We start from the raw sequence: 26,685 nt of genomic DNA on the forward strand, positions 1-26,685 counted from the left end.
GATAGTAAGGGGAGAGCAGTGCTGATAAATGGAATTGATAAAAATTGTTTTCACTCTCTCCCCACTACAATATACTTGAATTCAGAGCATCCAGGGGCCAGACTACACTTAGTTCTTTTTTTTTTAATTGTTTTAATGTTTATTTATTTTTGAGGGGGAGAGGGACTGAGTGTGAGCAGAGGAGGGGCAGAGAGAGAGGGAGACACAGAATCTGAGGCAGGCTCCAGGCCCTGCACTGTCAGCACAGAGCCTGATGCGGGGCTCAAGCTCACGAATGGTGAGATCACGACCTGAGCTGAAGTGGGATGCTTAACTGACTGAGCCACCCAGGTGCCCCAGGGGTACACTTATTTCTAATGCCTAACTTCATTGTTAAGTAGAAGGAATCCCCTGACAAAAAATGGCTGCCCCTAAACCCAAGCTTTGAATTGTCCTTTTTGGCACTTGCAGATGTTTATACTCTAGAGAATGCACCTTAGAAAAATTCAGGATGGGTGAAAAAAGCCTTTCTTTTGTAAAGGAGAACAGAATAAATATATCTTTTGGGGAGTGGGGAAGCAGATGTTGGGTAGGAAAGGAAAACCAGCATGATGTACAGACCACTCAGAGAAACATTCTTCAAGTAGATCAGTTCTAGAAAAGAGTCATATAAAGTTGAGACTTTATAAATTGATTCTCTTAAAACCATGCATCCTATTTTGGTCCTTGCAAAGCTTCATGTACTTCTAGAGGTATGCATACTCCCAGCTAAATGCTGAGCTCAAGGACAGACTTTTATCTGTGAATTGATCCATACTGATCTTTTCAGACACTCACATAAAGGTAATGATTTATATCTGTAGTTTTACATTAAAAAAACATGTACATATGTGATGTGACAAATTTCTCTTGACTATTGTCATCAGTTACTAAGTTAGTAGATTCTGTTCTCTTCCCATTGACTTGTTTACTTAAGGCAGAAAACAAATATATTCTCAGGGCCAGTCAGCACTGTTTTGGTTTTTTAAAAGATTTTATTTTTAAGTGATCTCTACACCCAGTATAGGCTTAAACTCACAATCCTGAGATCATGCACTGACTGAGCCAGTCAGGTGCCCCTGGCTAGCAGTGTTTTTTGAATAATTTGTTTTCATGGTATTTTCAACACTTAACAATCAGGAGATTTGATATTAAAACCCAGGTGTACACTTGTTACAAGTTGGAAAATATGGCAAAACTGGACCTGCATGTCCACTTGGCAATAATCAGTTAGACCTTTTAGTTTACATATTTTTTTTCTGCCTGGTCTTTGTAGGCATCTACATTTATGACTCCTGATCTTGAGATTGGCTCTTCTCTTTTCTGCTTGATAGTATACTGGAATGTTATTTAACTTAAAAAAATAGATTAAATTGATTGAATTGCTAATTGCTTGTGTTATTTTTTTGAGCATGTCAAGATCTCTTAAAGAGGACAGTTGAATACTAAATCAATATTTTCCTTTAAATTACTCCTAAGCCTTTTTTAAAGAAAGAAATACACATTTTTCTTCTTATGCTTTATTTCCCCTTTCCCTTTTAGCTTGGAACTGCATTGGTTGTGAGGATTAATCTTGAAAGGCTGGATAGAGCAGTTGAAAACATAATAAGAATAAGAACAAATGCTTAAAGGTGGATCATATGACCTTACTAGAAATAAAAGAAATGCGGGGGCACCTGGGTGGCTCATTCGGGTAAGCAACTTCAGCTCAGGTCCTGATCTCACAGTTCATGAGTTTGAGCCCCGGGTTGTGCTTCCTGCTGTCGGCCCCAGAGCCCACTTAAGATCTGCTGGCCCCCTGTCTCTCTGCCCCTCCCCCCACAAAGAAATGCAAATGAAGATGAGATAGTTTCCACATATTAAATTAGCAAAATTGTTACTACTCAGTGTTGCTAAGCAGGGAAACTGTCTCTCTCTCTCTCTCTCTCTCTCTCTCTCTCTCTCTCTCTCTCTCTCTCTCATCCACTGCCTGAAAGAATGTAATTTAATACAATCTTATTGAGAAGAGTTTCGGAGTGTATATCCAACCATTTAACCAACCATTCCACTTCTAGAAAGGAAATATTTGGTCAGGTATGCAAAAGTAGATGTTGAAAGATGGTTATTATAATATTTGTATAATTAACAAAAAAAATTGGGTGTAACTTCATAATCAAAAGAATTGCTTAAATCCAGTATACTAGAATATCAAATAACCATTTAAAATGTTAATAAAGATTCAACATCAAAATTTGACTTGTAAATATCATGTAACTTAAAGAAAAAAGCCCCATCATTAAAACTGGCAAGTCTAATATTAGTCTTTATTTTCATGTAATATTTTAATGTTTCAACAAAATGCTATTCTCTTTTTTTTTTAATTTTTTTTTCTTAATGTTTATTTATTTCTGAGACAGAGAGAGACAGAGCATGAGTGGGGGAGGGGCAGAGAGAGAGGGAGACACAGAATCCTATGCAGGCTCCAGGCTCCAGGCTCTGAACTGACAGCACAGAGTCCGACATGGGTCTTGAACTCAACGGACCATGAGATCATGACCTGAGACAAAGTCGGTCACTCAACCGACTGAGCCACCCAGGCCCCCCAACAAAATGCTATTCTTTACCTGGTTATTATCAGATGGGTGCTGACTTGCATCAATTTGTCAAGTTCAGGAAACATTAGCTGTCAGCCAGATGGTGACATATTTGATATGAGAAATGTATTTTTGTTACACAAGTAGAATATATTGTCTTCTTTTCTAAGCCAAGACTAATATTTTGTTTCCAAAGGAAAACTCAAACATTTTCCACATTATTCTTTCTGGACAGTTGTAGGTTTTGTTCCAAAAGCAACATTCATAGATTCTCTATTTTTCTTATCAAACTTGAAATAGGCCAGATAGTTTCATGAATATACTTTGTTTATTTGTTTATTTAATTTTTAAGAAACTTATTTTTTTGGCATGAAATCTTATTTGGTATTTATTACTATGAAATTTTCATTTTGGTACAGTAATTGGTAGCAAAACTAATATTGTTATTCTAGAAAGATCTTCATTTAGGCTTTGTTGAATCTTGGTAGAGACTGACATTTTCCACAAATGGACAATATTCTAAATTAATTACTTTTTCCACCTTTTTATACAAAATGCAAATTCAAACATTGTTCCTGCATTGAATCATTGGTTAGACAAAGCCTTTTTTTAAGTGTTTTGTATATTTTAACAGTTCCATAGACTCTTTGCAAAGTGATTTAAAAAGTAGAATATTTCATATTGATTATAATTTGATGTCACTCAGACTCAATATGCATTTAGAAATAGAAATGTTCATGTATAATAATGATGCAATCAAATGGATTAAACACTTTATATGTTGTTACTTAAATCAGAGAAAGAATATATTTTTATTGTATGTGAAGCTTCCAAATTAATGCGAATTTCTCATAAGATTAATGTGAACTAACACCCTAATTTCTTGTTTCTTATGTTTAAGAACATGTTATTTAAAGTTTTGTTTACTTTCATAGCTCATTCTTCATATGTTTTGAGTAAGATTATTTATGTTTACCATCTCATCTACTTTTTGAAATATTTTTCCTACAGTTATGCAGAAGGCATGGAGGGAAAGAAATCCTCCAGCTCGAATCAAAGCAGCCTATCAAGCTTTAGAATTAAACAATGAGTAAGTTTGAAATATATGGAAAGTAAGTTTGTTTTGAAGGAAACCCAGGCAAATGATTTTATGTTATCTTTTGTCTGTTCCTAAAACACTTGGAGTCATTACCAGTCCCCTTATTTTGCATACTAGAGAGAAATTTTGCAGTGTTCACATCTGTACTTTGCTTCCTAAATTACAAGCTTATGTATGCTCTTGAATAGAAATTATCCTAGAAATACTTTTTAAATGGAGAATGCTGAACTAATTGGTTATCATACTTGATAGTTAAAGAGTACTAAAATACTTATGCCACCTGTATTAATTTTGTTTTTCATTTAAGTCATTCATTTAAAGCATTCATTCAGTCCTGAGAACTTTAGTTGCTAATGGGATTAGAGGCATGAGAAGAGGATTCAAAATAAATGATACGTAGCTCTAACTTTTTTTCATGTTAAGAACATTTATTTTTTATAGCTCTTTGTATCAACTCTACATTTTGAAAAGGCAAAATGTAAAATCATAATATTTAAGTGGGGCAGATCAGTAAGTGTTAATCTGATACTGAATAAATGCCAGGAATAAAAATACAGCCCTAGTCAGGGTTAATCAAGAAATGCTTCCTGAGGGGCGCCTGGGTGGCGCAGTCGGTTAAGCGTCCGACTTCGGCCAGGTCACGATCTCGCGGTCCGTGAGTTCGAGCCCCGCGTCAGGCTCTGGGCTCATGGCTCGGAGCCTGGAGCCTGTTTCCGATTCTGTGTCTCCCTCTCTCTCTGCCCCTCCCCCGTTCATGCTCTGTCTCTCTCTGTCCCAAAAATAAATAAACGTTGAAAAAAAAATTAAAAAAAAAAAAAAAAAGAAATGCTTCCTGAATAACGTGAATTTAACATTGTCCCCTGTATCCTGCAACAAGATATATTATCCTTGTTAAGAAGACCTTTCCAAGGTGGAGCAAAATCACAGTGTGGGGAACTCCAAAAGCAGTGAATCAGCTTTATTGAAACCCTAGAAACTAATCAAAAGTTTATAACATCCTAGAGAATGCATAATCAATTAAAAAAAACAGCCGAATTTCTATAAGAGAGCATTGTGGTGTTTTAACTTACACTGACCCCATCCCCCACTCCGTAGCTCAGTGGGGCAGGCTTGAAGACAAAAAGTCTTCATTTTGGTTATAGGTTCCAACTACCAGAGGAAGTGGAATGGATTTTATTCTTAAAAAATTGTGGTTGTTTATTTTGACCTGTCTGGTGTTCCCTGAAGGACCAACTTAAAAGGCTTGTCTTTATTTGGGTTAATTCTGAACTCTCCCAGCATTCACACAGCTACACTGGGGGGAATTTGTTGAAAACGTTTAAAGGCAAATGCATTAGTTCCTGCTGCCCTGGGGGCAAGGGATAACAGCTGGGGCAAACAATAGACAAATCAGAAAGCTTGTGAGGAAAGGTTGGGGAATTAGATACTTTAGGAAATAAAGGCTTTCACAAGCTCTCACATATGCCTGGGAATCTCAAACGTCCCACATATACCTAAGGTTGGGCATATGCTCAGAAAAGACTTAAGAAGGCCCTAAGCTCTGTCTAAATTTCAGGTTCTGCACAAACAGAAAGTAAAGGCTAAGGCAGAATTGTATGCCTGACTGAATGTTGAAGGTGTGCCCCAACACACAGAACCAATCTGCAAAGACTTGGTTTTCTTGTTTTGTTTTTGGTTCCAGGTATTTAAGGCAGTTTCTATCGCATCACTGGCTGATAAATAAGGCAACAGAGCAGAGGCTTCACTGGTCATATATGATAAAGAATACAAACTTCATAAAATTCAGAAAAGTCACTAAGCAAGTAAACAACTGCAACAGGCAACAACAGCAAGCCACGGGGAGGAGGGGGAAATCTGATTTTTAGGGTTGCTAGAGTATGATATTCAAAATTTGTAGTTTTCAACAGAAAAATTACCAGACATAGAAAGAAACAAAATATATCCCATACAAAGAAAAGAAAGGAAAGGAATGGAGACTGTTCTTGAGGAAGCCCAGACTTTGGACTTTCTAGATAAAAACTTTAAATCAAATATTTTAAATATGCTCAAAGAGGTAGAGAAAGCCATGTACAAAGAACAAAAGGAAATCATGAGAAGAATGTTTCACCATTAGAGAATATCAATAAAGATACCAAAATCTAGAAAGAAATCTAGGGACAAAAGTAGAAATAAATCTAGAAACAAAGACCAAGAAACTCAGTGAACCCCAAGTAAGATATAATCAGAGACATTCACATTGAGACCATAGACAAGGGGAGATTACTGAAAGCAGCAAAAAACAAGTGACTCATCATGTATGAGGGAGCCTCAATAAGATTAACAGCTGATTTCTCATCAGAAACCATAGAAGCCAGAAGGCAGTGGGATGACAAAGTCAAAATTCTGAAAGAAAGAAAACTGTTAACTACAGACTCTATATACAACAAACCTGTCCTTCAAAAATGAAGGGGAAATTAAGACATTCCCAGATGAACAGAAACTGAGAGTTCATTGCTGGTAGACCTATAATTATGCAAAATGCTAAAAGGAGTTTTTCAGGCTGAACTTAAAGGACATTAGACAGTCTTGACTCTACACAAAGCAACAAAGAACACCAGTAAAAATAATTTCATAGGCAAATATAAAAGTTAATATATTTTGGGTTTGCAATTCTTTTTTTTTTTTCAATACGACTTAAAAGACAACAATGTAAATAATTATAAATTTATGTTAATGGACGTACAGTATATAAAAATGTAATTTGTGACAATAACAGCATAAGGTGGGGGGGAAGGAGCAAAATTTTGTATACTATAGAAACTAGGTTAGTATTAATTGAAACTAGATTGCTGTAAATTAAGAAGTTAAATATAATTGTTAATTGTTAATCACCTAAAAGTAACTAAAAAACATAGTAAAAGAAGTGACAAGGAAATCAAAATGGTATGCTAGAAAATACCTAACACAATTACTTCAGGAAATAAGGACAAAAAAGGACATATAGAAAACAAATAGGAAAATAGTAGAAACAAGTCCTTCCTTTCCATTAACTACTTAAATGTAATAGATGAAACTCTCCAGTGAAAGGCATTTTTTGGCAGAATGGATTTAAAAAATAGTTAAATCATATGCTGTCTATAAGAGACTCATTTTAGACAGACACAGAGAAGTAGAAAGTAAAATTATGGAAAAAGATTTTCATGCAAATAGTAACCAAAAGAGAGCTGCAATGGCTAAACCAATATCAGACAAAATAGAGTTTAAGACAAAAAATATTTTTTTACATTTTTTAATGTTATTTTTGAGAGTGGAGGGGATGGGCAGAGAGGGAGGAGGCCAGAGGATCCAAAGCAGGCTCTGTGCTTACATGGAGAACCCGATGTGGGGCTTGAACTCATGAACCAGGAGTGACCTGAGCCAAAGTCGGACAATTAACCAACTGAGATGCCCCAAGACAAAATTTTTATGAGACAATTACATTATCTAATGATAAAAGAGGTTCAGTTTATTAAGAATACACAACAATTTTAAACTTACATGCATCTAATAACAAAGCCCCAAAATATATGAAGCAAAAACTGACAGAATTGAAGGAAGGTAATAGACAGGTCAACAATAATAGTTGGAAACTTCAACATGCAATTTCAATAGTGGATAGAATAATTAGACAAAAGATACACAATGAAATGAAAGACTTGAAGAACACTATAAACTAATTAGACCTAACAGACATCTGTATAGTACTCTACCCAACAACAGTGGAATACATGTTCATCTCAAGTGTACATGGAACATTCTCCAAGATGCATCACATATTATGATATAAACAATTCTCAATAAATTTCAAAACATTGAAATTATATAAACTATTCACTGCAACCATATTTTCTAATAAAATTAGAAATCAACAACAAGGAAATCTGGAAATTCCACAATATTGGAATATGTGGAAGTTACACAAGTTTTAACCAATGAGTCAAAGAATAAATCACAAGGAAAAAATCGGAAAATACTTTGTGATGAGTGAAAATGAAAGCACAACATACCAAAACTTACGAGACACAGAGAAAGCAGTGCTCAGAGAAAAATTAATAGCTAAAAAAGATCTCAAATCAATAACTTAAACTTTATACCTTCCTTAACAAATGAGAAGATGGGGGCGCCTAGGTGGCTCAGTTGGTTCAGCAACTGACTTCGGCTCAGGGCATGATCTCACAGTTCATGGGTTCAAGCCCTGTGTTGGCCCCTGTGCTGAAAGCTTAGAGCCTGGAACCTGCTTTGGATTCTGTGTCTCCCTCTCTCTCTGCCCCTTCCCCACTCCTCTGTCTCTCTGAAAATTAAATAAACATTAAAAAAAATTTTTTAAATGGGATGGGGGATGGGCTAAATGGGTAAGGGGCATTAAGGAATCTACTCCTGAAATCATTGTTGCACTGTATGCTAACTAACTTGGGTGTAAATTTTAAAAATAAATAAAAATTAAAAAAATGAAAAAAAGAAATGAGAAAATGAAGAGCTAACTAAACAACAAACAGAAGTCAGTAACAAAGATTAGAGTGAGATAAACAAAACAGAGTAGAAAAAAAGAATGAAGCCAGAGGTTGGTTTTTTAAAAGATCAACAAAATTGACAAACTTTTTAGCTAGACTAAAAAAGAGATAAGACTCAGATTACTAAAACTAAGAATGAAACTGAGAACATTACTACTGACCTTATAGAAATGAAAAACATAAGAGAATTCAGTGAACAATTATATGCATACAAATTAGATAAATGGACACATTTCTAGCAACACAGTACCAAGACTGACCCAAGATGAAATGGAAAATCTGAATAGACCTGTAACAAGCGAAGAGATGGAATCAATAATTTAAAAACTTCCAAACAAAGGCAACCAGGACTAGATCCCTTCACTGGCAAATGCTACCAAGCACTTGAAGAAGAAATAACACCAGTTCTTAAACTCTTCAAAGAAATAGAAGGCAAGTAACTCTTCCTAACTCATTCTGTGTAGCCAGTATTGCCCTCATACCAAAATCGAACAAAGACATCACAAGAAACAGAAACTATAGGTTAATGTCCATTATGAATACAGATGCAGAAATCCTCACCAAAATACTAGCACAGAAAATCCAGCAGAAAAATTATATACCATGAACAAATGGGATTTATCCCAAGAAGGCAAGGGTGGTTTAAAATATGAAGATCAGGAGCTCCTGGCTGGCTCAGTCAGAAGTGCACGTGACTCTTGATCTCATGATGCGTTTGAGCCCCATGTGGGGTGTAGTGATTACTTAAGTAAATAAAACTTAAAAAAATATGGGGGCACCTGGGTGGTTCAATTAGTTAAGCATCCAACTCTTGATTTCAGTTCAGGTTGTGATCTCACAGTTCCTGAGTTTGAGCCCATGTCGGTCTCCATGCTGATGGTGTGCAGCCTGTTGGAGATTCTCTCTCCCTCTCTCTCTGCCCCTCCCCTGCTCTCCCTCTCTCTTTCTCTCAAAATAAATAAACTTTTAAAAAAATATGAAAATCAGTCAGTGTAAGATACCACATTAATAGAAAAAAGAATGAGAACCACATGGTCATCTCTATTGATGCAGAAAAGGTATTTGACAAAATCCAACACAATTTTATGGTAAAAACACTAAAAAAAAAAAAAAAGGACAGGAATGGAAGGAACTGCCACTTTCTGCCACTTCTATTTAACATTGGACTGGAAGGGCTAGCCGGTGCAATTTGGTAAGAATGGGGGAGAAATGGCTTCCAAATCATAAAGGAAAAAGTAAAACTTTATTCACAGATTACATGATCTTATGTGTAGAAATCCCAAAGAATCCACACACAAAAAAACTGGTAGAGCTAACAAAAGAGTTCAACAAAGTTATTGTCTATAGGACATAAAGAAAACAAATAAGAAATGGCAGAAACAAGTCCTTCTTAATGTCTGTCATATATCTATACACTGATAGTAGATAGTCTGTAAAAGAAATTTGAAAAACAATTCCATTTATAATAGCATCAAAAATGGTAAAATATTTCGGGATTAAATTTAACCAAGGAGTGCAAGATTTGTACACTAAAAATGATGAAGTATTTTTGAAAAAGTTAAAGAAGACATGGAAAGACATCCCATGTTCATGAGTTGGAATACTTAATATTGTTAAGATAGCAGCACTCCTCAAGCTGATCTTCAAATTCAGTACAATTCCTGTCAGGATTTCAGTAGCCATGATTATGAAATGGACCAGCCGATCCTAAAATTCACATGGAATTGTAAGAGCCCTCAAAGAGCCAAAACAATCTTGAAAAAGAATAAAGTTGGAGAACTCACTTCCTGATTTCAAAACTTACTATGAAGCTGCAGTAATTAAATAAAGATAGACATCTAGGTTGATGGAATCAAATTGTGAGTCCAGAAATAAACCCATGCATTTATGGCCAATTGATTTTTGTGCCAGGACCATTTTTTAAAAATGTTTATTTATTTATTTTGAGAGAGAAAGAGAGAGAGTGAGCAGGGAAGGGCAGAGAGAAGGGAGAGAGAGAATCCCAAGCAGGCTCCATGCTGTCAGCCTAGAGCCCAATGTGGGGCTCACTCTCACAAACCATGAGATCATGACCTGAGCCAAAATCAAGAGTCTGACACTTAACCAGTTGAGTCACCCAGTGCCCCTGACAAGGTTGCCAAGACCATTGCGTGGGGGAAAGAATAGTCTTTTCATTAAGTGATACTGGGCAAATGGATAACTACGTAAAAAAGCAACCCTTACATCACATCGTAAACAATTAAAAATTAATCAAAAACCTAAATTTATGAGCTAAAACTATAAACTCCTAGAAGAAGACAGGGGCAAATTTTCAAGACTGGATTTGGCAATGGTTTCTTAGATATGACACCAAAAACACAAGCAACAAGAACAAAAAAAAAAAATTAGGTAAATTAGACTTCATCAAAATTAAAAGCTTTTGTGCATTGAAGGATACTATCAAGAAAGTGAAAAGACAACCCACAGAATGAGAGAAAATGTTTGCAAGCCATATTTGATGAGTCTAGCATCCAGAACATATCAAGAGCTGTTAACAACTCAATAACAAAAAGATAACCCAATTAAAAATGAACAAAGGATTTGAATAGACATTTCTTCAAAGAAGATATATAAATGACCAATAAGCACATGTAAAGGTGGTTGATATCATTCATCACTAGGGAAATTAAAATGAAAGCAACAATGAGATGTCCCTTCACAAGATGGGTATAACAAAAACCTCCAGAAAATACCAAATGTTTGCAAAAATGTGGAGAAATCAGAACCCTCATACATTGCAGGTAGGAATGTAAAATGGTATAGCCACTGTTGAAAACAGTTTGGTAGTTTGTCAAAAAGATAAAACTAGAACCATCATACGCCCAGCAGTTCCACAGCTAGGCATATGCTGAAGAGTACTGAAAGCAGGTGTTCAAACAGAAACTTTTAAACAGATGTTCCCAGCAGTATAATAGCCTCAAACTGGAACCAACCCAGATGGCCATCAGGTGATGATGAATGGATAAACAGAACGTGGTGTATCTATACAATGGAATATTATTCAGTCATAAAAAGGAGTGAAATACAGCCACATGCTACATGAATGAATCTTGTAAATATATTAAAAGTCTGTGGATGACATACTTTAAAATGGCTAATTTTGTGATGTGAATTTTACATTAATTAAAAAAAAGCAACACTCCTAATAATTATTTCAATATTCATAAAATTAATTTCTGTATTAAAATGTCCATTAAAAATATTTTTGAACAAATACAAGAAAGCTCTGAGAGGAAAGAACTTCTTTTTATCATATAGCTATGCTATAATTTAAAATTATATTCATATTTTGATTCTACTCCATCAATTTATACCTATCTAGATCTTTTAAAAGTGCTTTTATTTTGTTATTTAAAAGCATTTGAATTATGTTTAGAATGGCAGTTTGGGAGCCTAGCGTTTAAAGCAGCAATATATCTAATGCTTCAGAGAAATCTAATATAATGTAATAGCAAAATGTCTGTTGATGAGTGAAATTATCATATAGTCAATTTAGTGTAGTATTCGAAGGATGCTGAAATAGTCCAATTTCCATTTGATACGTTCAAAAGATCCTTCTTGTCCCCAGTTGTTTGATAGTTACCTTGCCATCATTTTTGTTTTATGCCTGGTCTTGTAGTTTTACCAACAATTTCTCTTCTCTTCCTAAATACTGTTCAATAGAAACATAACATGATCCATATAAGTAACTTTAAATTTTCTGGTAGCCAGATTTAAAAAGTAAAAAGAAATAAGTGAAATTAACCTAAATAATATATCTTCTTAAGCTGTATTCAAAATATTAAAATATTATTTTAACGTATAATCAATATATTTTTTAAACTTTTAAAGTATTTTATATTCTTCCAAGTCTTCAAAAGCAATTGTGCAGTTTGCACTGACCTCCCATCTCAGTTCAGATTAGGCACACTTCAAGTGGTCAGTAACTACATGTGGTAATGACTACAGTACTTGACAGTGCAGGCTTAGATAACTAGCATATTGTGTCCAGGAGAGATGTACTTGCTGTTTCTGGAAATGGAAAGGAAACTTTTTCTCTTTTTTTGCCCCCAAACAGGTTAATTTCTCTTTATTAGCCAGCTTTTGACTTAATTGATACAAAGAGAAATCTTTGTGTTTCAGTAGGGTGAAGAAACTTAGAGTGAGTGTGGGTGTGACAAGTATGAGCAACAGTGCAGGAGGAAAGACTAGAATTCAGACCAAGGGAGTTTTGCCACAACATGATTGTGGTTAAGTCTAAGAGAGGATGGGGTAGCATGCAGAAGGAAGGCTCAGGGTTGGGAAAAAGGGCTATTTCTGGAATGATCGGTTTCTAAGTCATATGTTAAAAGTGCCTAGTTGGCTGTGGGACTTTCTTCTCAATCTTCACCATCTTCCATACCTGCCCTCATTAGATCGATATTAACAGTATAGAGTGGCTAAGAGTAGGCATGACCACTAGAATGCATAGTCCCTTGAACTGCTTTCTACATAATTCTTTATATATCTTACTTTCTTACCCCTTTCCCAAAAGAAAAATATGGGACAAACAGAGAATGGATATAGAAGTAAAATAGAAAATAAAGAGGAGAAAGGTAGGAAAGGAGAAAAATTGAGGAAACACACAAAAAATATACCAATATACCCCTAATAAATTATAAAGTACTGAGTGAAGTTTTTTTTTTTTTCCTCCAAGAGATGGAAAGTCTAGGTAAAGGTAGGGAAATGTGATGCAGAACCAAGGGACATATCCAAGAGAAAATACTTGCCTTAACCATTTTACTTAAAATTGCCTTACTTGCTTTCTTCATAGCTGTGCCACTGCATATGTTCTACTGGCTGAGGAAGAAGCAACAACTATTGTGGATGCTGAAAGGTTATTTAAACAGGCACTCAAGGCAGGAGAGACAATTTACAGGCGGTCACAGCAGTGCCAGCACCAAAGTCCTCAGCACGAAGCTCAACTGAGTAAGCAAATCTGAACTGATTTTACCTTTTAGCTCCTGAAATTGGCTCATTTATGTTTAAGACACAAACAACAATAAGTAAAAAAACAAAAACAAAAACACACACAAAAAAATCCTTACTATTTCGAGGTTAGCTTCTTTTCAGAAGAGATAGCTAATGTATTCATAATGTCTACAAGCCAGCAAGACAAATATGCATTAGCTAGAGAATGCTTACAGAAGGGAACAGATGTGCTCTGGTTATTGAGAGATGTGCTGCTCTTAGACTTAACAGTAATTTATTTCATGTGAAAACTGGGTTGGTCATTGGAGAAATACAGCTCAAAAATATTCAAGATTCAGGAGACCATTCTAGTAACGATAAGCAGGTATTACCTTTATCCTCACCCTTACCCCAAGCAATGGTGAAAGTACATCATTTGGTTTGCTCTTCAGACTGTATGTATCTCCACAGAGTGCCAGGGAGTCAGCCCTTTGGTATAAAAATTCAGCCTTACACTTGGCATTGATTCTTTCTTTGACTTTTCTCTATGATGTGTTTGAGAGCATATGGGCCATAGCAACTGAAATTCTTTCCACTCTTAGGGATACTCTCTCAGCTGTGATTGAGATACTTCCACCAAAGATGTTAGAATCTGTAGTGCTGTTGCTTCCTGCTATTTTTTGTGGCCAGAGCATTTTAGTTTAATGATTTTGGCAGATTATGGGCAATAAATTGAAATATGTTTACATAATGTATTATCTGCTAGCAGTTAAGTTCTAAATCTTTTGTTTGTGGAAATTAAAATTTGGATAATGTTTTCTCTCCAAACTAAATATTGATGTGTACAGTATGTTTCGTTAATGTATGTTGTTATGGCATACAACTGTGGGAATATATAATTTTGCAGTCTGGAACTAATGAAACTACATCTGTGAAAAAGCCATGCCATTTGTCTTTGTATAATCTCAAATATGATTATGAGGTACTTACAGAAATATTTGTTAGCTCTTTCTAGAAATAGTTTTATAGTTTGTTAGTTACTAGCTGTTGAGCAAAAGTTCACTCTAGCCATGGAAATTTTGTTTTGAACATATTTTATCAGTTAAAACAATAGAGAATGTTAAAATAATAGGTTGTTTACGCAGAAACTCAATAGGTTAGATTTATTTTTTCTATTTAATGTATATATTTCTTCTATGTTAATATTAAAATATACTTGTCGAGTATACACAAATTAATTTATAATGTACTCAGATTACTTACTGTTAGAGGCAAAAGTAATTCTGTATATATAGAAAGATTTTAAGCTTTTACCATAAAAAACTTCACACATACACAAAAATAGCATAATGAACTCTCATTCAATGTTCATCACCCAAATTCAATAATCATTCCATTTGGAAACAATTTAATTTTAATTGAAGCTTCCAGGGTAAGCCAATAAAATTAATGGATAATATGTTAATGAAATAGTAGGTCATAATACAAAGTGATAGCTGTGTCATTTTTTTTTTTAATAGGAAGAGATACGAATGTACTGGTATATATTAAAAGAAGATTAGCAATGTGTGCAAGAAAATTAGGAAGAATAAGAGAAGCAGTAAAAATAATGAGAGATGTAAGTAAATTTGATGATTGGATGTTTATAATTTTTCCTTGAAAAACTGAAAATGTGGTTTAAGTTGCCAGTTATTTTAATGCAAAATCATTATTTTTTAAATGGTAGTCTTTATAACAAGATATTTATTTAATATACGTACATTTCTTAAGGGTTGAGTCTTCACAGTTTTGTTAAGACACTAAAGAATTTCTACTTTAATGAATCAGATTCAGCTCTGTTGAGTTCCTTTGCTATAATTTTAATCTTTTTTTTCCTTTTAATGTACAGCTGATGAAAGAATTTCCTCCTCTTACCATGTTGAACATCCATGAGAATCTCCTAGAATCACTTTTAGAATTACAGGCCTATGCAGATGTTCAGGCAGTCCTAGCAAAATATGATGGTGAGTGATAATTGACTTAGTTGATAGCATGGTTAAAATATTTTTTCAATTATGTAATCATAAATATGATTCTGTTCTGGTATTTCTTTGATTTTCTCTTCCTATTCTAAACAGTCAGTATTTAGAATCCATGGATACAGTTATATTAAGTACTTTCTTTATCAGGACTTTTGGGAGCAAAAGCCTGCAGGGAGGAACTTTTCTTCTGTAAAGATTTATTCATTTGTTTATTCAGCACCCAATAGGAGTGAGGCACTTGGAATACAGTGGTGAATGAGAAGACATGGACTTAGTCCTTGTAGGATTTACAGTTTAGCAAAGAACATACAGACAAATGAATAGTAGTTGTATTGAAGCATAGTGTGTTAGGTGAGATAATTGGAAAAGTATGGGGTGCCGTAGACATAGGATGGTGCCTTATTTGTTTTGGACTATCAGAGACCGTTAACAAGTTGCATGAGTAATTCAGAATAACATTTTTAAAATGCTTTTTGATTACAAAGTGTAATTTATTTCATATCTGTATAATACTCTTGTGAAGTGGTAGGACAAGTTTTGTTTTTTTTTTTTTGCTTTTGTTCGTGAAACAAGGAAACTGTAGAGTTGAAGAAGGTAAGTAATTGGGTAAGGTCTCCCAGCCAGTAAGTGGTAAGCCTGCACTTAAATCCAGGTGTTCCATTTCTTTGTTTACTAGTCTTCCAATACTAAAAAGTCAGTATGTATTGGCTATTTATTATTATACTAAACAGTGACAGTTCACCACAAATGGAGTTGGGAGAATTTTTAAGAAGCATAGCATAATGTTTCTGGTCATATCTTTTACTGTAACAGAGCATGTACAAGTCACTTATTCATCCTTGTTCTGTTATAAGTTCCTATCCATTAGTTTGGGAATCCCCATGACTTGGAAAGTTTGAAATGTGTTACCCTTGGAAAGAGAAATTTATTTCTTTGAAACATCTGGAATTCTTAGGAAGTGCTTCACAATAGTGTAGGCTCATGAAGAAATTTGTGAGAAATTCTTTCCATATGTAATTTATTGGGTACATGGCCTGCTTATGATACTTACATGACCAAGCTTAGGAACCAAATACTAAAAATCAGATAGGACCTGATTCATTCAAAATAAAACTAACAACTTAGATATGCTTCTGTGTTTTCAGTTGATTTTATGATTCTGGAGTTTTTACTGTTCTAGAATCTTGTAGAAGTTAAAAGCAAATTTCTTTCTTTCTTTCTTTTTTTAATGTTTATTAATTTTTGAGAGAGGGAGAGTGCAAGCCGGGGAGAGGCAGAGATTGAGGCAACAGAATTGGAAGTAGGCTCTAGGCTCTGAGCTGTCAAGCCTGATGCAGGGCTTGAATTCACAAGCCATGAGATCATGACCTGAGCCAAAGCTGGACGCTCAACCAACTGAGCTACCCAGGCACTCTACAGATTTATTTCTTTAGTTCTCTATTTGCTGGTATAATTCTGGAATCTAAAACTCAAGGTCCTCGGGGCGCCTGGGTGGCTCAGTCGGTTAAGCGTCTGACTTCAGCTCAGGTCACAATCTCGCGGTCTGTGAGTTCGAGCCCCGCGTTGCGCTCTGGGCTGATGGCTCAGAGCCTGGAGCCTGCTTCGGATTCTGTGTCTACCTCTCTCTCTGCCCCTCCCCCGTTCATGTTCTGTCTCTCTCTCTCAAAAATAAAACAAACAAAAACAAAAAAACGCTAAAAAAATTTAAAACAAATTAAAATAAAATAAAATAAAACTCAAGGTCCTCAAGTCCTACTTCCCTGATAACATTATTGTGTGCATTCTTTTTTTTTTTTTTTTTATAAAAAAAATTTTTTTTTCAACGTTTATTTATTTTTGGGACAGAGAGAGACAGAGCATGAACGGGGGAGGGGCAGAGAGAGAGGGAGACACAGAATCGGAAACAGGCTCCAGGCTCTGAGCCATCAGCCCAGAGCCCGACGCGGGGCTCGAACTCCCGGACCGCAAGATCGTGACCTGGCTGAAGTCGGACGCTTAACCGACTGCGCCACCCAGGCGCCCGTGTGCATTCTTTAAGAAAGGATTTATATAACTAATTATATTATAATTCCTGATTAATTTTTTAATTTTTTTAAAAAGTCATTTAAGAAAATGTAGAAAATACAGAAATATTGTAAGGAGAAAGAATTAAAATCATCTGTTGTATTACCTGGATTTAACTACTATTAAGTATTTCTATTTTTTTAATCTTAGTTTTTCTCTGTGAAAGGTGGAATTTTCAGTATTTCCAGCTATAACTAAATGTTTTTCCCTGAATACTCCTATGTAAGCATAGCATAAACATTTGTTGAGTGCTTTTCACCATTGTATGAGGGCTTTCACAGACATAATTTAATTTACTCTCTGCCAGAAAAGTATTACTTCTCTATTCTGAGAAGAGAAAACTAAGGTTAAAGGTTAAAGAAGTTGCTACTAGTTCAAGGATGCATAGCTAGTAAATACTAGAATCAGGATTAAAACTCAGGTCTGCGTGTCTAACTACATGTCCACATGCTTCTACTACTGTGTTGCATCTGTTGATTTTGTATCATGAATTATTCTTATTAAAAATGTCTTAAGATATGTTTTGTAATTCTTACCTGAGTTGAAAATTACAATTACAGATATAAGCCTTCCAAAGTCAGCAGCAATCTGTTACACAGCAGCACTATTGAAGACAAGGACTGTTTCAGATAAGTAAGTAATGAAAACTACAGTAATTTAGAAAGACTGCTAAACTCAACATGGGTTTCTCCTGCTGTCTGAAAGTTTACTTTATGCCACCTCGCTTTTGCAAGAGACCTGCATTAATATATGTGTTCACTAACCGAAAGAAATCCAAACAGGATTCTCACTTTCATGAAAAGGTAATTGCTTCTTCACTTTATGCCATTCCAGCTTAAGGAAAGGTTTGATAGAAACACTCACAGATAGCAGGGGAAACTGTTATGTTTTTCACCACCGACTTTATAAATTTTTTTTTTTCAGCGTTTTTATTTATTTTTGGGACAGAGAGAGACAGAGCATGAACGAGGGAGGGGCAGAGAGAGAGGGAGACACAGAATCGGAAACAGATTCACCACCGACTTTAAACAATGCTTTTTCCTCTCTACTTCCTTTTGAATAACCCTTGATCTTGTGAGGCTTCTTACTAGTGTAGTGGAAAAAGCAAGGTTTTTAGAGCTATACTAATCCTGGATTCCAATTCAAAGTCTACTGCATACCAGCTGTGGAACTTTGGGCATGTTAATCAGTTTGAGTCTCTTCCTCTCTGTAAAGTGAGAATAAAGCATGGGTGTGTGAGGATTGTGTGTGTTAAATGCTTAAAGCAATGCTAGAAAGTACAGAGAGTAGCTATAATGGTACTGATAAGGTGTGTGGTGGGGAAATAGTTTCATACTATCTGTTCTGAGATTATAATTTCAAGTTATTCTGTTTATCTTTATCCTTTGGGCTGCCCTTAATGAATTTCTCTTTATTCCACAGATAAAATTTTCAGAAACCAACCAAATGGCAACCATTTTTTTCACCTTAGATTACTATGCCTTGATATAAATTAGAATGGAATATTACTCTTTCCTCTCAGTGAAAATTTAATAACAATGTACTTCCATTTCATGAGACTCTCTGGATGTCCCTGTGTAGCATTTTATATCTACTGCCTTTCCCAGAGTGTGCCTTCAATGGACTTCGAAGGCTTTCCTTACCTAAATTTGAGGATTTCCATTGCTTATGCTGCTTTTCTTTATATGTTAAACTAAATAAAGGCTTTACTTTCACGTTTACTAGTTATTTGGCTTTGTCTTTGGCCATCACCAGAAACCCCTGATTCAGGAAGTTAGATTATGATCAAAATCATGGATTTTTACATTCATTTGTTCATTTTGTGGTTTTCTTATAGATTCTGTCCTGAAACAGCCTCCAGAAGAGGGCTAAGCATGGCAGAAATTAATGCTGTGGAAGCAATTCATAGAGCTGTGGAATTTAATCCTCATGTTCCAAAAGTGAGAAATTTTATGATGAAACTACTACTTTTATTTAAGTTTATCAAATTCATGAAAGTATGTAGACCAAATTTGGGTCTCCATAATTTGAGTCAGAATTGTTTTAGTCTGTTATATTTTGATAGTCACTATAAGGGGGATGTTAAAAGGCATTTAACAAGGTGAATAGGAGCAGGAGTTCACTCTAGGCTTTGTAATTGCTTTCAAAATAAAATTTGAATTGTATTCACCTAGCTGTTCCTTTTACTTTAGTTATAGAGAAGAAATAAAATGGCATGGTCTTAATAAAGGATCATTCATTTTTCAGATCATTAAATCAAATTTCCTGTTACTGTAAAAGCTTTTTACTTCTAGACAGATGCCTGGGTTTTTGAACTAGGGATAGACAAAGACTGAAGACAAATAGATTAAAATAATCAATGATAGGAAACAGATGTGGAAGTTCCCAGAAAAACTGCTGAGTTGATGTTTATTTAGTCCCAGATGAAACTATACCCATCTCGTTTGTCTTTATATTATACACCTTGCAGACATACAGATTATTGGTTAATCTTTGTGTCTTATCACTCGAGATTAAATTTGGGGTTTTAAAAGCAATGCTCCATGTTAGGAACTATAGAATATTCAAGAATATATGCATCTGTTACCAAATGTAATTATAACTGTTGATTCCAGTATAATGTACGTTAATGGAATTTGGAAGCAAGTAAACATTAAAGAGATTAATCTCTAAAAGATAATCTCCAAGAAATTGAAGTTGTAAGTCTCTTAGAGTAAGTATAGAGTTAAGAAAATTACTGAAATTTAAGAATGACAGTCAACAAATATTCATACCATTCTCTTATTAAGTGACACTGGTCCCATAAATTTAAATTTTATTTTTAATTGTATTACATATATATCAAAGTGTAAAAAGCAGAAATGTGGATCTTAATGACTTATTATAAAGCAAATGAGTGAAAACTACCATTGAGGTCAAGAACCACCTTGCCATCCCCCAGAAACTATGCTTCCTTCCCTCCTGCTTAAAGGTAACCACTGTTGTGACCTTAATTATGTTCACTTTCTTCTTTTCTTATGTTTTTGGCCTGTACTTTTCATTGTTGGCTTTATAAAATAAGTTAGGAGTGGTCTCTGTGTTTTTAAATTCTCTGGAATAATTTGTGTAAAATTAGAATTATTTCTGTCTTAAATAATCGAGAGAATTTGTTGATAGAGCCATCTGATTCTGGAGTTTCCTTTGTGAGAAGGATTTTCATTACAAATTTCATTTCTTTAATAGGTGAATTATAAATTTAGTTTCTGTATTTCATAACTATTCAAATTTCCTCATTCTTCTTGTGTTGGTTTTTGTTAAGTTGTATTTTTCTAGGAATTTATTTCATTAGAATTTATTGGCATAAAGATTTCATAAAATCCTTTTATTATCTTGTTAATGTTTGCAGGATCAGTTGTGATATCTACTATTTAGTTCCTAACACTGGCTACCATTTTTTTTTCTTGACCATATTCCCCAGCGATCTATGAATTTTGTTAGTCTCTGCAAAGAACCAAGCTCTGGCTTTGACAATCTGCTCTACTGTTTATTTTCTGGTTCATTCATTTCTGCTCTTTATGGCCTTTCTTCAACTTACTTTGGCTCCATTTTATTATTTTTTATTTCCTGTATCTTTTTATATAAGTACTTAAGTTAACTCATTAGTTTCAGTCTTTCTTCCTTCTAATATATTTGTTCAAGTCTATAAACCTCTAAGTACAATTTTAACTGCATACTATAGTAATATTTTGTGTATAATTTAATTCAACATATTTTCTAATTTCCATCTTGATTTCCTCTTTGATTTAGAGATACATTTATTCCAATTGGCTATTTCTTAATTTCCAAACATGCGAAGATTATCTTTTTATCAATGATTTCTAGCATGATTGCATTATGTCCAGAGAATATACTCTGTATGATTTCACTCCTTTGAAACATTTGTCAGTTCTTGAATTTCTGTTTATTTTTCACATCTCCTTTGCTATTTATAGTTTCTAATTCTCTGCCAAAATTTAAAGTATAGTCTTTTATCTCTGTGAAAATAGTTTAAAGTAGTTATCTTAAAGTCTTTTTCTGATAATCCCCATATCTGGAACTTCTGTGTCTGTTTCTATAATGTGGTTTTTTTTTTTCTGCTACATTATGTTCTTCTTGTCTTCTCTGATGCCTGATTTTCTTTGACTATGTATCTGATATTTTACCTGAAAAAATTGCAGAAATAACTTGAAACCTCAGATAACAATATCTTCCTTCGGAGAGGATTTTATTTGCTCTTAGATGCCTAGGAGAAGCAATTAGCAGGACAGAATCACCTTAATTCAGTTTCAGGGATTGATATTTTCTGGTCTACCTAGATGACTAGAAACTGGGCTGTAGCCCATGAAAGTTTGGGTTTGTATCTGGTTCACCCCTATTCCTAGGATGCAGCCGTTCTGGATGCCAATCCAACCCTGAGCGTTTTACCAGGGCCTTCACTCTTGACATACCTTGAACTCCTGACTTTTGTTCCTTTAGCCTTATAAAACGGGCAGAAAGTTTGAACAGCCTCTTTGCCATCTTGTCCAAAATTGGCAAACGTCTCTATGGTAAAAGAAGCCCCAAATGTGGTTTACTTCTCCAATTTTTGCCTTCTTTAGACTGTGGGCTGCTAATTCCTTACCCTTTGTGAATTCTCTGATGCATTTGATTGGATTTTTTAAAATATTTTGTTCAGCTTTTCTAGTTGTCTGAGAGGGTTGATTTGAATTACCCAGTGTTCCATTACTGGAAGCAGAGGTCTGAAAATAACTCCAAATGAAATGCTCTGTTCTCTCATGTTGCAGAGTGGTTAAGAGCATGGATTCTGCAACTAAACTGCCTACGTTTGAATTCTGGCTCCACTACTTCCTAGCTGTATAACCTTGGACAGGTTACTTAGCTTCTCTTGAGTGACCTCATGTGTAAAATGGGAATAATATTTCTTATCCCTCAGAGTTATTAATTGAGATTAGATGAGTTCATATCCTTCAAGAGCTTAGAAGAAGGCCTGACACACAGTCAACGTTTCAGAAGTGATTTGTATCATTATTATCCAGGATGGGATGGAAATCTTCCTGTGTGAGAAGATAAGCAATTGTTATTAACCGAACTATTCAAATTAAATACATCACTAAGATGTCTAAAAATTTTATTTAATTCTCACTAAGAATAACAAAATATGGACCATGTATACCCTGTAGTTGTGGACTTGGTTTCTGTTTCACAAATCCTCTCATACAAAGTGTATTCTCAGCAGTAACAATTCTGATGTTGTGCATTGTGCATTGGTCTTCAAAACTACTGATGGAGGCACTTGGGTACAAGGGAGGGTAGTAGAAATCCTAGGCATTGCCCTAATTAAATTAAATTGTTGGATAGATAATATATCCAGATTGAATCTGCTCTAGATAATCTATAATGCTTTTAGAGGATACTTTTTTTTTTTTATCTTGAACACACACACAAGAAATTAAAGAAGACCTAAATAAATGGAGATATGTTCCATGTTTGTGGATTAGAAGACTCAGTATTGTTAAGACCACAGTTGTCTCCAAATTGATCTATGGATTCAATCTAATTCCTATTAAAATCTTATCAGGCTTGTTTGTAGAAATTCACAAACTCATCCTAAAATTGATATGAAAATTCAAAAGACCTAAAATAGCCAAAACAATTTTGAGAAAGGAGAACAAAGTTGGAATTCACCCAAATTTATCCAATTTTAAGACATTCAGGGGCGCCTGGGTGGCGCAGTCGGTTAAGCGTCCGACTTCAGCCAGGTCACGATCTCGCGGTCCGGGAGTTCGAGCCCCGCGTCGGGCTCTGTGCTGCCAGCTCAGAGCCTGGAGCCTGTTTCCGATTCTGTGTCTCCCTCTCTCTCTGCCCCTCCCCCGTTCATTCTCTGTCTCTCTCTGTCCCAAAAATAAATAAACGTTGAAAAAAAAAATTAAAAAAAAAAAAAAAAGACATTCAAAAAAATTTTTTTAATGTTTATTTATTTCTGAGAGAGAGACAGAGCACGAGCAGGGGAGGGGCAGAGAGAGAGGGAGACACAGAATCGGAAGCAGGCTCCAGGCTCTGAGCTGTCAGCATAGAGCCAGAGGCAGGGCTTGAACTCGTGAATTGTAAGATCATGACCTGAGCTGAAGTTGGACCCCCAACCCAGGTGCCCCAATTTTAAGACATTTTTAAAGCTACAGTAATTAAAATAGTATAATATTGGCATAAATATTGAAATGTAGGTCAATAGAAGACAATAGAGAATCCTGAAACAAACTCACATAATGATCAGTTGATTTTCAACGAGAGTTCCCAAGCAATTCAGTGGGAAAGGATAGTATTTTCTATGGTGCTGGAACAATCAATATGGAGAAAAAAAAGGACCCAGACCCTTCCTTCATACCAAATATAAAAAGGAACTCAATATGGATCATAGATCTAAATATAAGAGGTAAAATTATAAAACTTCGAGCTTTGTGACCTTAGGTTAGGCAAAGATTTCTTCAAAATCATGCTCCATAAAAGAAAAAATTGATAAATTGGACTTCTTAAAACATTTGCTCTTCAAAAGACATCATTAAGAAAATGGAAAGCCAAAGACTGGGGGAAAACATTTGCAAGTCATATACTGTTGAAGTTCTGTATCCAGAACTCAGAAAGAACTCTTACAACTCAATAAGAGGACAAAAAACTTATTTAAAACATGAGTAAAGGGGAAAAAAATGGGTAAAGGATTGAATAGTCACTTCACCAAAGAAGATATATGTATAGCTAATAATCACATCAGAAGATAGCATCATGGGTCATTGGGGAAATGCAAATTAAAAGCACAATATGGTACTACTTTATACCCACTCAAATGGCTATACTCACAAAGACCAACAAAATCAACTGTTGGCAAGAATATGGAGAAACTGTGTACATTCCTGCTAGGTATATAAAATAGTATAGCTACTTTGGAAACAATTTTGCAGTTAAACATACACTTGCCATATGACCCATCCATTTCATTCCTAGGTATCTACCCAAGAGAAAGGAAAACCTAGGTCTACACAAAGACTTGTGTGCAAGTGTTAATCGTAGTATTATGCACAATAGCCAAAAACATGAAACAGTCAAACACAAGTAAATGAACAAGTAAATTGTAGTATCTCCATGTAATGGAACACTTCTTAGTACTAAAAAGGAGCAAACTATAAGTACATATAACAACATAGATGGACCTCAAGTGCTTCATGCTAAGTGAAAGAAACCAGACACAAAAGACAACATATATGATTTCATTAATATGAAATTTCTCAAGCAGGGAAGACTGTAGACAGAAAAGCAGATCAGTGTTTCCCTGGAGCTGAAGTAGAAGTATGGATTGACTGCACACAGACATGAGGAAACTTTTGGTGGTGATGATTGCACAACCATACAAAGTTACTGAAAATCTTTGAACTGTATACTTACAATGATGAATTTTGTGTCTCAATAAAACTACAATGTATAACTTAAATATAACCATATTCAACTAGTATATATTGTGTATATACTTTAACCTTTAAAAAAATTTTTTTTCAATGTTTATTTATTTTTGAGAGAGAGAAAGAGAGAAACAGAGTGCAAGTGGGGAAGGGATAGAGAGGGAGACACAGAACCTGAAGCAGGCTCCAGGCTCTGAGCTGTCAGCACAGACCCCGACGTGGGGCTTGAACTTATGAATGACAAGATCTTGACCCGAGCTGAAGTCAGCTGCTTAACCGACTGAGCCACCCAGATGCCCCTATACTTTAACATTAAGTCATTTTTATCTGTAGGTAGAAATTTACACATGTCCCCTCAACTAAATGTCAAAGCCAACTCTATCAAAATATCCAACTATCTCACGGTTCAGGAGTTCGAGCCCCGCATCAGGCTGTGTGCTGACATTGTGGAACCTCCTTGAGATTCTCTCTCTCTCTCTCTCTCTCTCTCTCTCTCTCTCACCCCTCCCCTGCTCACACTGTCCTGTCTCTCTCAAAATAAATAAATAAATGGGGCGCCTGGGTGGCTCAGTCCGTTAGGTGCCCGACTTCAGCTCAGGTCATGATCTCATGGTTCGTGAGTTCAAGCCCCACACCGGGCTCTGTGCTGGCAGCCCAGAGCCTGGAGCCTGCTTCGGATTCTGTGTCTCCCTCTCTCTCTGCCCTTCCCCCACTCACACTCTGTCTCCCTCCATCTCTCAAAAATGAATACACGTTAAAATTTTTTAAAAAATAAATAAACTTAAAAAAAATCCACCTAAGTAGAGTGGTGCTATAACCTTACATTACTGTTTGTGGATATACACTTTAACCTGGATATTTTCAAACAGGATAATTATTATTTTTTTTAGAGAAATTTTAAGGACCAACAACTTGGATAATATCCCACTTAAATAACATTAGTATTATATGAACTAGAAGAGCTCTGGTATTTAAGGCTGTTTTTGTGAGGGATTTACAAGTTACGAAGTATGTACAGATTCAGATTTTCTTCCACCCCCACTTATGCTCTCTATCCCTGCCTCTCAGCCTGAAGCCAAGAAAAAATAAAGGCTTTAGAAATTTTCTTCCTCGGGGCACCTGGGTGGCTCGGTCGGTTAAGCCTCAGACTTCGGCTCGGGTCATCATCTCGCGGTCCGTGAGTTCGAGCCCCGCGTCGGGCTCTGTGCTGACAGCTCAGAGCCTGGAGCCTGTTTCAGATTCTGTGTCTCCCTCTCTCTGACCCTCCCCCGTTCATGCTCTGTCTCTCTCTGTCTCAAAAAAATAAATAAACATTTAAAAAAAATTTTTTTTAATTTTTCTTCCTCAAACTTAAGCTGTGGGTTGTAATAACTTATTTACCCTAATGAACAATGACCTGTAAGTAACTAAGTTAATTAATTAATTAATTAATTAATCTTTTATTCTTAAAAATTTGTTATGCAAATTTGCCAAATGTTATATGACTTTTACCAGTAAGATGACATAGGATGAAGCTGTTTTAGCAGGAAAGATTTTTGGGCAACTTTCCACAGAACTACAACAGAAATGACTATAGGTCTCGGACTGTGCAGTTTGTTAAAGCTGGAAACTATTAGAAACGCAGTAGAAAGAGATCACATAAATCTCTTCAGGCTATGCATTTGCTTTAGATATCTCATTAATATTGATTGTACAGATTTTTTTAATCTACTGAATGAATTTCTGTGTACAGTAACTATGATAGTAATAGCAAAAAATTAAAACAATGTGTTTTCATGGTTTTTGACTTGTTCTTTATTACTTAGCTATGGTTTTGGTTCAAAATTTTTTTTAGTTACCAAACAAGAAAAAGATTGTGTATCTTTCAGCTATTATAGAAATTGTCAAGGGCACTCCGGTGGCTCAGTCGGTGAAGTGTCTGACTTCAGCTCGGGTTATGATCTCATG

General features: G+C 35.3%; 1 protein-coding gene across 6 annotated transcripts in view; it reads left to right on the forward strand.

Annotated features, from left to right (window-relative positions):
• The window catches only part of ST7L (suppression of tumorigenicity 7 like), a 219,636-nt gene that overhangs the window by 14,969 nt on the left and 177,982 nt on the right, over positions 1 to 26,685 (forward strand). For all 6 annotated transcript variants that reach the window (XM_047869329.1, XM_047869327.1, XM_047869325.1 and 3 more), the window contains exons 6-11: positions 3,603 to 3,681; positions 13,051 to 13,205; positions 14,708 to 14,805; positions 15,076 to 15,190; positions 17,833 to 17,905; positions 19,110 to 19,212. In XM_047869329.1, coding sequence (XP_047725285.1) covers positions 3,603 to 3,681; positions 13,051 to 13,205; positions 14,708 to 14,805; positions 15,076 to 15,190; positions 17,833 to 17,905; positions 19,110 to 19,212 — 623 coding nt within the window. The remainder of the gene's footprint in view (positions 1 to 3,602; positions 3,682 to 13,050; positions 13,206 to 14,707; positions 14,806 to 15,075; positions 15,191 to 17,832; positions 17,906 to 19,109; positions 19,213 to 26,685) is intronic.

This window comes from Prionailurus viverrinus, chromosome C1, assembly GCF_022837055.1.
Source record: "Prionailurus viverrinus isolate Anna chromosome C1, UM_Priviv_1.0, whole genome shotgun sequence".
Taxonomy (NCBI): domain Eukaryota; kingdom Metazoa; phylum Chordata; class Mammalia; order Carnivora; family Felidae; genus Prionailurus; species Prionailurus viverrinus.